This window comes from Octopus sinensis, linkage group LG2, assembly GCF_006345805.1.
Source record: "Octopus sinensis linkage group LG2, ASM634580v1, whole genome shotgun sequence".
NCBI classification, from domain to species: Eukaryota; Metazoa; Mollusca; class Cephalopoda; order Octopoda; family Octopodidae; genus Octopus; species Octopus sinensis.
Window position 1 is genome coordinate 196849175 of NC_042998.1, and position 12827 is coordinate 196862001.

General features: G+C 40.6%; 1 protein-coding gene across 2 annotated transcripts in view; it reads left to right on the forward strand.

Annotated features, from left to right (window-relative positions):
- Positions 1–12827, forward strand: part of LOC115227252 — a 109211-nt gene that overhangs the window by 73477 nt on the left and 22907 nt on the right. For both annotated transcript variants that reach the window (XM_036500670.1, XM_036500669.1), the window contains exons 2-3: positions 10723–10859; positions 12291–12389. In XM_036500670.1, coding sequence (XP_036356563.1) covers positions 10723–10859; positions 12291–12389 — 236 coding nt within the window. The remainder of the gene's footprint in view (positions 1–10722; positions 10860–12290; positions 12390–12827) is intronic.

Sequence of the window (12827 nt, forward strand, 5' to 3'; positions counted from 1 at the left end):
CATACGCCGTTGAAACCGGGAAACCGGGCCCATGAGCCTGGCTAGGCTTTAAAAGGGCGCATGATGTGAAGCCAAACTGATATTTTGAAATCATTTAGTACGTACGTTTCAGGTTTTTGACTAGAATGAAATTTTTTGTACCTTACACCACTACTTAGCGTAACACGAAATAATGTATGTGTGAGCGAGCGTGCGTACACATACATATATCTATGTATGCATATATATCATGATGTGACCACCACCACGTGACCGACCAGACCATCAGATGTTGTTACACATCGCTGGTCACAATGCGTTCGCATTTTTTAGCCTTCGAATGACGCCACCCCGCTGGCTAAGCGAGCAGGCCAACAGAAGAAAGAGTGGGAGAAAGAGTGGTGAAAGAGTACAGCAGGGATCACCACCCCCTGCCGGAGCCTCGTGGAGCTTTTTAGGTGTTTTCGCTCAATAAACACTCACAACGCCCGGTCTGGGAATCGAAACCGCGATCCTGCGACCGCGAGTCCGCTGCCCTAACCACTAGGCCATTGTGCCTCCACATATACATATATAGGAAATTGAAAATTCATACTTTGTTATTACCCAGTTTTATGGTTCCGATCTTCAAGCGGTTATGAAAAACGGAACATAATAATAATAATATATACTAGATATTAAAGTGAAGCTGTTTGAGTACTGTAAAAAGCAACAAGTACTGATTTGATAAAACAGAGCAAAAGGACACGCACACACACACACACACACATCCATCCATACATACATTCACATACACGTACACAAACACACGCTCGTGCAAACAATATCTTCTATAATCTTCTCATTAATTATGATGCAATGGCCTGAACAATCCGGAACAGAATAAGAGGACGGAAATGACCAACAGACAATGTTCGTTATATTGAGACTCCAAAGAATATTAGTGGAACTTAGAAATTAAAACAACGTCCAAGCGAAAACACAACTGGCCTGATATTGACCATAAGAAAAGATATGCTTTGTTGAGAAAATTAGCTCCTGGACACCAGTGTGGTTAGAAAAATAGAAGAGAAAGAAACGTCTGTGGACCATTAATACAGAGTTTGCAAATCTAGTATCTTGGAGACACTTAGTTTTGTATCTGTTATTATTGCAGCAACAGGATACGTACCAACTCGCTTGGTGCAACGTATGGCTGAACTTCGGCTCTAGGGGCAAATAGTACAACTCCTTAATTCATATGCAACAAATAATCACGATATCCGGGGCAATAAGAATTTGCAAGAACTTTTGGAGATTTAATGGGTGATTTACAAAACAGAAGGCTTTCCTTCCCGACATTGGTATCAAGCAAGCAGTCGGTCAAAATTAACTCTAAATTATAGTGAATAAAAGTATGCATGCATGCATGATGGCTGCCCCCTCGTTATCGAGTATGGCCATTGCACAAAGCTTAACTGTTACTGGTGCTGTGATCGAATGTGACTTTTTAGCCCGGCTAAAGATCTACAATATCTTGTACAGAATTGGCAGCTAAAACCTTTACCGGCAATAGCCGGCTGTAGTTGTAACTGGGCTTCATGTACCTTCGCATGTCGTTTAAGTCCTCGCTGCCGAATTACACTCTCTTCCACATGCCTGACAGATATGATTAGTATGATGTGTAACACCACCACCAGTGGCCAGGTTGTCACTCATCTGTCTCGCTTTATGACTACGAAGATGACTCTTGAGTCCAGCTTTACTGAGGCAGGGTCTTGCACAGACACTGCATGTCAGCATCATAGGAAGACCCTTCCCATTTGGAAGTGTAACAGCGATGCCCTTCCTAACATCCCTCCTTACTCTCTCATGCGCAACTCGACATTTCTCAAAAGTAGCTGTCCCCTCGTGCACAATCCTTCTCCACCCGCTACGATCAATAGCCATGCCCTCCCATGTGTCAGGAGAGATGCCAGCATCTCTTAAGGAAGCCTTCAGCAAGTTGTTATACCTCTTAAATTATAGTGAATAAAAGTATGCATGCATACATACATACATACATACATACATACATACATACATACATACATACATACATACATACATACATAAATTGTATATATAACTGAGTAAATAGAAAACAGCCTATCTTGCGGTCTTATAATTAACAGCCTTATAATTAACGCAGATACTGTTCTAGTTTGATCATTTTTATTAAGGATTTTTCATATTTCCTTATTAACACTTTATTTTTTTTTCTAGTTACAGCTCAGAGCTGCGGCCATGCTGATGCACCGCCGTTTTGTGCTACACTGTTATTGCGACGAACCTCCTCTAATATGTGGCACTTGGTGAAGAATGGAGTTTGATACAGCTACTCTCATTTGCACCTCTTGCCGTGAGATAGGTTCATCTGGGACTCTCGACAGGAAGAGGTCCAGCTTTGATTTAAAAACCTCTACATCTACTTTGTGCAAGTTCCTCAGACTCTTTGGGAGAATATTAAAAAGCCGTGACCCTTGAAACCCAGGCTGTTGCAGTAACTGGTCCTGGAGCGTGATGGCATCGCTGGGATCTTTGGCACTATGCAGTGTTGTCCCGTTCTTTATGTGTAGTTTGAAATAATAGTGTTCCTATTAGCACATTAACATTCACATCATCAGAATAACAAGAGGGTAATAATGACACGTTCGTGCGCTTTGCAGTGGGACACAAATGATCATAGGAATACTATTGTAAGTGATACTAAAATTATCAACGCCCGATACTAAAGATTATACAACGGTAAATTCGGTAGATGTCATTATTCATTTGACACGCAATATATCTTTGTGTTAGCTTTTAGTTTGAATTTTGCGTTTTGTAAAGATGCCATAGTAATTCTCATTTTTTTGGTTATATTTTGTGTATTTTTATATAAAATTTCAGTTCTATTATTTCTATGCAATTTTATTTCATGTCCTGTATGATAATGAGGTTGTAATGGCTCCTTGCTGTAAATGCACAGTCAACCAACGAATGTCCGATATAACAGATTGAGTCGTAAATTTTACAATTTACATGTTTAGACTGAAATCTGTATAATACACTGTGAGAAAATACATTTTGTTGTCTCCTACATAGTAGCTTCGTGTTGACGAGGAGATTTTTTCCCTTCTCGTGTTACTATAATATATTCTAATTATGAACTTGTGATAATATGTGATACATGTATTCTGTTTTATGAGGGGTTTTTTTAATGACACTGTCGTCCATTTTACAACCTGAGTGAATCCGTCTCTTGTGATATACAATATCTGTGGGTTTTTTTGTATTTTTAGTGAATACAGTATATGTTGTGCCAACGTGGTTGAATTTGTCTTTCTGTTGTTTATAGCCAAGTGTACTAATCTATTAAGGTGGGTGGAGGCGCAATGGCCCAGTGGTTAGGGCAGCGGACTCGCGGTCGTAGGATCGCGGTTTCGATTCCCAGACCGGGCGTTGTGAGTGTTTATTGAGCGAAAACACCTAAAAGCTCCACGAGGTTCCGGCAGGGAATGGTGGTGATCACTGCTGTACTCTTTCATCACAACTTTCTCTCACTCACTCTTACTTCTTGTTTCCGTTGTACCTCTCTGTGTCACGCTGAATATCCCCGAGAACTACGTTAAGGGTGCACGTGTCTGTGGAGTGCTCACGAGCAGGCTGTTCCGTTGGTTCGGATCAACCGGAACCCTCATCGTCGTAACCGACGGAGTGCTTCTCTCTTAATCTATTAAGGTACTCGTTATTAATGATTGTTTGCCGCGTAGGATTTCCTTCTTTAAAGTTTTTTCAGTGAATGAAAATTCGAATGCTCGTCTAATAACATATTTTCATTACAGATATTTGGATTTATGAGAACATTCACTATCACCGTGCAATTTATAAGCTTTTTGTGTGTTCTTTGTATGAGCTAAAGTGCTATATGTATTATTTCAACATTTATGGTGGTAGTGTTGACTAAATGTATAATTGAGCTATGTTGGATCATAAATCTCTCTATATATAAAGCTGAAGTTGTCTGTGTATGGCAGGTTTGGTAGCCTTCAACTAACACTATCTCCTCCGAGACCCTGCTGCACAAGTTGACCAAAATTGAGAGTATGATAGAAGAAGGCTTGCTCTTCCTTCCGTAGAAGATAAAATTCAAATCGGACCATGTTAACAGCAAAAATTATTTACATCAAAAAGGTGCTTTTTTCCCCTATGAAAATCCCTATTTTTAACGATTTTTTGACTGCTGTGTCGCCATTTTTCGGTGTATTTCAACCAGAAAACGTTCACTTAAAGAGAATAACAAGCTACGTAATGCAACATTGTTACTTTTCAAAAATTCCAATTCTAAAAGGTCGACAAGAAAACAAGCCCGAGCAACGCTGGGCGATACTGCTAGTGTAAGGATAGCGTTATTTTCAAGAACTTCAGTTTTATCAGATTGTTTGTCGTCATCTGTCACATTGAATACGCCAAATGCCATAAAGGTAGAAAACGCAGTTATGCCTGGAAGTGACATATTTTCCACGTTAGCCACGTGGAATGCCGCGAATGTGGGCTCGAGCAGTGGGTCCCATGAATCACCTCGGGGTGTATATATTATCTCATGGACAGGAAAATCAGCTGTACAAGCCAAATGATTGTATATGTACGTGTGCGTATGGTTTTCGGCCGATTGTGTGTGCGTGCAGGCACAATTCTTCCCAATTATGAAGTGCTTCTGCGTATAAATTTAGACAAGTGTCTTCTTCTAAAGCTTCGGGTGGCTCAAAGTTAGAAATTTTTTTTAGGTGAAAGTGGGAATTGACTGGAAGCCCTTCAATGGATTCTACTTCCAATTTAAAGGTTCGCTGGTTCTAACTCAGGATTACATTAACAGTACGTGTATCGATGGAATACTCAACTAAAATCAGTCCCAATACTTATGCCGAACAATTAAATTACGGAGACGTAAACAAACCAACACTGGTTGTCAAGCGGTGGCCGGGGGTGGGGGCGGGGCGGAGGACAAACACAAAGACATATATTCGTACAATCACACACATACACATATATGTGTGTGCATGTGTGTGTGTGTGTACAACGGGCTTGCACACACTTTTCACCTACCAAACTTACTATTTCTTTACTACCCACAAGGGGCTAAACACAGAGGGGACAAACAAGGACAGACAAACGGATTAAATCGATTACATTGACCCCAGTGCGTAACTGGTACTTAATTTATCGACCCCGAAAGGATGAAAGGCAAAGTCGACCTCGGCGGAATTTGAACTCAGAACGTAACGGTAGACGAAATACCACAAAGCATTTCGCCCGGCGTGCTAACGTTTCTGCCAGCTCGCCGCCTATACCAAACTTACTTACAAGGCATTGGTCGGTTCAGGGCTGTAGTATAAGACGCTTCTCGAAGGTGCTGCCCCGTGGGACAGGACCCGAAATCACGTGATTGCAAAACGAACTTCTTAACCACATTGCTATGCCTGCCTCCTCTCTCTCCGTCTGTGTGTGTGTGTGTGTGTGTGGTGTGTGTGTGTGTGTGTGTGTGTGTGTGTGTGTGTGTGTGTGTGTGTGTGTGTGTGTGAGGAAGGATTGAATATGCGACTGGCATATTTCACACCTTTCCTGGGAAGAGTCCTTACTGGAAAGAGGCCAAAACAAAACAACCCCTGTGTACATTGCCCAACAGCCTGATCAGATGAAAATATACGTCTGCGCTCCTATGTGGCGTATAAAATCGCATGTAGCAAATGTAAGGAATTCTGTCATTTATGGCAGACACCCATAAAATTATTAACCATCTTACAAACAACAACTCTGAGCACCTTTTCAAACTCCACCTGTCTAACAACACCCGTGGACATATTTACAAAGTCAGAAAACAGCACAGCTCCCATGACTTTAAGAAACATTTTTTCACGCTAAGAGTTGCTGAAGCATGGAACAGACTGCCGGCATCAGTTGTTAGTTGTCGGAGCACTGCATCCTTCAAAACTTCCATGCTTCCTGAGATTCGCCAACACTACACCTGATTTCTCCCCTCCATACTCACAAGCAAGCATGTATCTGACTCATACACTGTTCGCTTTCCAGACATTTGTGCATTACTGCATATACTTTATATGCACTTTTGACAAGTTGTGGTGCACCTGAGCACTGTATACAATCATTTCATTATTATTTTTACACCAGAAGACTCATCGGACAAGTTTACATAGGAATGAAAGAACAACCTCTATGCTAATGTTTATTCTGTCCAAAAACACCTACAGAAAATTTCTACAATCAAAACACCCAAGTTTCCATTGATGTTACTGCAAGAAACATTAGGAACTTTAGAATTAAAACGGTTACTTTTAATTAGCAATTACATCCCGCAACTTCATAATAGAATCTGAACTGAACGAAGCTAATTGGATAGTATGGCAACGCAGAACAATCCTTCACCTGCGCGCACGCACGCGTGTGTGTATAATCTCTTCTGAAGCAAAACATTTGTGGCTGTCCCTCTTATCAGCTTCTCAATACCTGGCATAAAGCCATCTTCACCCCCCTCTACTACAACCCCACTTGAGAGGGCGCCTTCTTTATCTGAGTCTTGTAAGTTACTTGGCAACCTTACTAGTGCCAATGTCAAGGAAAGTGGCAATCAATACAACTCTGTAATGTGGTTGGCATTAGGAAAGGCATCCAACCCCTAGAAACCATGTTAAAACAGGCATTGCAACAGCTCGACGTAATAATCCGCTTCATTGAATTCCACAAAGCAGTCCGAGTCATTGTAGCATAGAAGACGGGCGTTAAATGAAAATATAGTCTCGTTTAAGAGACGTATAAATGTGTGTGTGTGTGGCTCTAGGCTTCACTGTGTGGTAAAATGTTTGCTTCCCAACCACCGCTTGACAACCGGTACGCGTGTGTTTATGTCCCTGTTAATTAGCACTTTGGCATAAGACATCGATAGTATAAGTACTATGCTTAAAAAATAAAAAAAATATTCGACTAAAAATTCTTGAAGGTGGTGCTCCAGCATGGCCGCAGTCTAATGACCGAAACGAGTAAATGATAATGTATATATATATACTCTTTACTCTTTTACTTGTTCCAGTCATTTGACTGCGGCCATGCTGTAGCACCGCCTTTTAGTCGAGCAAATCGACCCCAGGGCTTATTCTTTGGAAGCCTAGTACTTTTTCTATCGGTCACTTTTGCCGAACCGCTAAGTTACGGGGACATAAACACACCACCATCGGTTGTCAAGCGATGTTGGAGACGGACACACACACACACATATACATATATACAACGAGCTTCTTTCAGTTTCCGTCTACCAAATCCACTCACAAGGCTTTGGTCAGCCTGAGGCTATAGTAGAAGACACTTGCTCAAAGTGCCACTCGGTGGGAATGAACCCGGAACCATGTGGCTGTGTGGTTAAGGAGCTCTGTTTGCGACTACGCGGTTTCGGGTTCAGTGTCAATGCGCAGCACATATGGTAAATATCTTCTACCTTAGCCCCAAGCCGATTGATTCCTTGTGAGTGAATTTGGGTGACGGAAACTCCGTGGAAGCCCGTAGTATGTGTATTCGTCTCCCTTGACCACCAGTGCTGGTTTGTTTATGTCTCCGTAACCTAGCAATTCGTCAAAAGATACCAATAAAAATAAGTACTAGACTTAGTAAAATAAGTAGTGGAGGGGTGGGGCGATTTGTTCTACTAAAAACCTTCAGTGCAGTGCCCCAGCATGGCTGCAGTCCAGTGACTGCAAGAAGAGAATGTATATATATATATATTTCTTTACTATCCACAAGGGGCTAAACACAGAGGGGAAAAACAAGGACAGACAGAGGGATTAAGTCGATTACATCGATCTCAGTGCGAAACTGGTACTTATTTAATCGACCCCGAAAGGATGAAAGGCAAAGTCGACCTCGGCGGAATTTGAACTCAGAACGTAACGACAGACGAAGAAGGTGTATATATATGCTGTGTACTCGCGCACGCGTCTGCTTAATTTCCCCTTTCAAATTACTCAGAAGACACCACACACAGAAATTAAAAGAAAGAGTGAAAGAAAATAACTTCAATTCAATGTTATATATATATATAATATAAGATGGCGATAATTTTCGTTGATACAAGTTTTATATATAATTCCAGCAGCAAGCCAATTTGTTTCGTCTATTTATTTCAAAACTGTTCATTTTCAACTGTGTCTCTCGTTCTTTTAAACCTCTCCTTTTCTCTATATATAAATCTCTCTCTATTTGTAGGATACGTTGATGATTACACTTCGATAATGACAAACTATTTAACTTGCACCATTCTACTATATATACTGTCCAATCTCCTACTTAATTCACATGTATCCAGCAACGACTGTCTCTTTAACCGCAATCATTATATTAAATTACTTTACATTTCAAATGTTTTTCTATTAGCGAGGCTTTATCGTTCCATCAAAATCAACTTCAATCCAACTTTAATCGCCATTTAACTAAATGTTTCTAGTCAATTCTCGAACTTTCTTTTATCTTTTAGTCCTTTGATGTTTCAAATTTGAATTTCAAACGAACATAAATAGCAGCCATTTTGCCTTCTTCCCTTCTGTCTTATTTTTCTTTTTGTCTTTCTTTCATTCTTACGTATTCTCTCTTTAAAACGCTTTCTCTTCTTCATTTCTCTTCTCTTTCTTCCTCTCTTGCACTCTTTCCAATATGATGTTTGCTTTTATGCCGTTTCTCTTAGCGTTTCTCTCTTTTGCTTCCTATTTTTTTCTTTTTTTTTTTTTTCTTTTCATGTCGTTTCTTCTTTCTGAAAACTATTTGTCTTTGATGTGGGTTTTGGCAATGTTGCAAAGTTATTAGAGAAGGTGTGTCCTTAAAGTGGAAAATTAATTGGGCGGTTCTCCCTCCCTCCCTCTGTCTGTCTGTCTCTCTCTCTCTCTCTGTCTCTCTCTCTCTCTCACAAAACGCACACATGCACACACACACACACACGCACACACACCTCCTCTTCGACATGTAAAAATGCAATGGTATGTTGCATATTGAAAGTTGTCAATCATTTTTTTCTTTCTTTACATAAATTATTGAGGATGAAGAAAGGGGCAACACTTGAGGGCCTTTTCCATCTTCTCCGACACTAAGTCATATTGATTGCGGCTGATACACACAGCCTAAAATATCTCGGGTCTGAAAAAGAAAATGTGGGTGCAACACTTTGTAAGACAAAGGGACAGATTGTCTGGGCAGAAATGTCTGCAACAGATAGGGCCGGATGTCTGGGCAGAATACTTCTAACAAACTAGAGTAGGATACTGGAGTAGACGAAGTCAGCGTTGATTGAGCAGATCTTTGATCAGCCGCTATCGAGACCATCCTGTCTTGTTTTCATACATATATATCAAGAACGACATCTTTATATATAAAAGTCAAGTTGTGTGTCTGTCTCCTACGAGTTAGATTCCTAACTACTCCCACATTTTGCGGTGCAGTTTAACCAAATTCGGATATCTTATAGTCGTGATTCATATCGAGCCCCTCTGGGTATTAGCACGCATCTACAATGAGTCTACGATTAAAAAAAAAAATTACCATCATTTTTTCCATTTTAATGCATTTTTCGCTATTATATAAGGGAAGTAACTCTCTAAAAATGTCTACGATGAGTCAACGATTTAAAAAAAATTTAGCATCATTTTTTCCCCATTTTTGATGCATTTTTTTGCTATTTTTTGGCTATAACTCTCTAAAAAGGCTTATATAGTTATTTCCCTTACAAACTCGAGCAACGCCGGGCGATACTGCTAGTTATATCTAAAAGTGAATTTTTCAAAGACTAGCAGTATCGCCCGGCGTTGCTCGGTTTTGTTTCGACCCTTTAAAATTGGAATGTTTGAAAAGTAAACATTTTGCATTATGTAGCTTGTTATTCTCTTTAAGTGAACATTTTTCTGGTTGAAATACACCGAAAAATGGCGACACAGCAGTAAAAAAATCGTAAAAAATAGGGATTTTCATAGAAAAAAAAAAGCACCTTTTTGATGTAAATAATTTTTGCTGTTAACATGGTCCGGTTTGAATTTTATCTTCTACGGAAGGAAGAGCAAGCCTTCTATCATACTCTCAATTTTGGTCAACTTGTGCCGCAGGGTCTCGGAGGAGATAGTGTTAGTTGAAGGCTACCTAACCTGCCATACACAGACAACTTCAGTTTTATATATAGAGAGATTAATAGTAAGGTGGAATATGAGGAAGATTTGGCATTTGTTTTTAGCGGTTCGACGTGCGGGTGTTAAACTGTATGTTTGAGACAATGGACAGAAGTCAAAGTGGACGGTGTGTAAACCTGAGAAATGCTGGTGGACATAAGGTGTGTGTGTGTGGGTGGGGGGTGAGCTGGCAGAAACGTTAGCACGCCGGGCGAAATGGTTCGCGGTATTTCGTCTGCCGTTACGTTCCGAGTTCAAATTCCGCCGAGGTCGACTTTGCCTTTCATCCTTTCGGGGTCGATAAATAAAGTACCAGTTACGCACTGGGATCGATATAATCGACTTAATCCGTTTGTCTGTCCTTGTTCGTCCCCTCTGTGTTTGGCCCCTTATGAGTTGTAAAGAAATAGGTATGTGTGTGTGTGTGTGTGTGTGTGTGTGTGTGTGTGTGTGTGTGTGTGTGTGTGTGTTGTTCACCCACCACCAACTGGTAAGTGCTGCTGACCAAATTACTTTGACCTCTTTATTACAGAACCCCCTACAGAAGCGAGTTACAGCAATCTACCCACGGTATCATTAGCTGATAAACTGAGATTGGCTGCAAGTAAGGGTCAACTAGATACAGTTGAAGAGTTGCTTCGAGCAGGGGCCAGTTTTGAAACTGACAAAGTGAGTATCTACTTTAGATTTGTTTTCCTTCCATTCACTGTTTTTTTTTATCATTTCCAAGGTCCCTATTATTTATTATAGGATTTTTTTTTGTTTTAAACCCTAGCTATCAGTCCTATCAAGTTAGCAAATTTTAGGTAATTTTAGCTAATCGAAAGTCACAGACATATTGGTGTCCATAGTAACAAACCAAGGTATCGTCTGCTTGAGTCACAGAACAGCTTTTGATTACAACAGCTATGTTGGTGAAATATGTGAGGAGTACCTGTTCTCCAACCCTTCTAGAATTTTTATGGAACAAATGAATAACAAAATCAGATTCAGCATGAAAAATTACATAAATACACCAAATTTGAAAATTTTCACTTAATTTTAAAATTTCGAAAACTGTGAGTGAAACAGAAAAGATCCCAACATTCCCCTGAACAGGGCGCCAGTCCATTGCAGGGGCCAAAACCAGCAATTTTAAAGAAAGGGTACAAAAGTCAATTATATTGACCCAGTACTTGACTGGTACTCTATTTTATCAATCCCTGAAGGGATGAAAAGCAAAGTGGAACCTGTAAAGAGCTAGGAGAAATGATGCTAAGCATTGTGTCCAACATGCTTAGCTAAGCATTGTGTCCAACATCCTTCCAGCTTGCTTCTTTGCTATTTTCATGAGGAGGCATTTATTTTCTGAGGGTCAATTAAATTTGAATCAATTTCTTGTCTATGTGTATTGGCTTACCCCAGAGTATGGCTGCTTTGTCCATTCTTTGAGGCCTTTTCTCGTGTTTGTTTATTCCACCTATTTTCTCTTGGCATTTCGCAAACCTTGCATAACTTCCAGAGTATGCAAGTCACAACTCTATCATGCCTGTATTATTTTCCCGTTTTGGGATGTTGGAAACAATATGACTAATCATTTGTATTCTCGATCATTATATATTTTGGATGCCTTCTGATGGGCAGGCTTTGATCCTGTCCTGAAATCAAGATTCCTTATACCTATTTCTTTATTACCCACAAGGGTCTCAAACAGAGAGCGGACAAACAAGGACAGACATAGGTATTAAGTTGATTACATCAACCCGCAGTGCGTAACTGGTACTTAATTTATTGACCCCCGAAAGGATGAAAGGCAAAGTCGACCTCGGCGGAATTTGAACTCACAACGTAACGCAGACGAAATACCGCTAAGCATTTCGCCCGGCCTGCTAATGATTCTGCCAACTCACCGCCTAAGATTCCTTATACCACCATTCCTCCATCTGTCTCTTCCTCTCCTCTCCTGCCTTCTCATTTCCTTACTGTATCAGTATGTATGTTTAACTGTCTATCCATTCCATTTCTCTATCTCTCTCTCTTTCTCTCTCTCCCTCCCTCCCTCCCGCCCTCTTTCTTCCTTTCTCTCCCTCTCCATCACCACGTGTTCCATGATATTTACAGGACAGAAGGACAGCCCTCCACTATGCTGCTCTCAATGGTTACCCAGATGTTTGTCGGTGCCTCATTTCCCATGGAAGTGATATCGACAAACAAGATGCTGTAAGTTGTTTTTTTTTATTTTACCTGTCTTTGATTACTTCTACTATTTTCCACTCAGGTGTTTCACTAACTTGACTAATGGCCTGTCAGATGTGTCAGTTTGCTTTCTCGATGAACCTGAAATGTCAACGAGATGAGAGAAATATCAGAAGTAGGGGCCGACAGCTGATATACGTGGGAGAAATCAATGGTGTTCTTGTTTAGTCTTTGGTCGGCTTTCATCCTACTGACCTACTATCAAAAATGTTTATCATCATCATCATCATCGTCATCGTCATCGTCATCGTCATCGTCATCGTCATCGTCATCGTCGTCATCGTCATCATCATCATCATTTAATGCCCGTTGTCCATGCTAGCATGGGTTGGGCAGTTTGACCAAAGCTGGGGAGCTGCACTAGACTCCAGTCTGTTGTGACATGGTTTCTACAGCTGGATG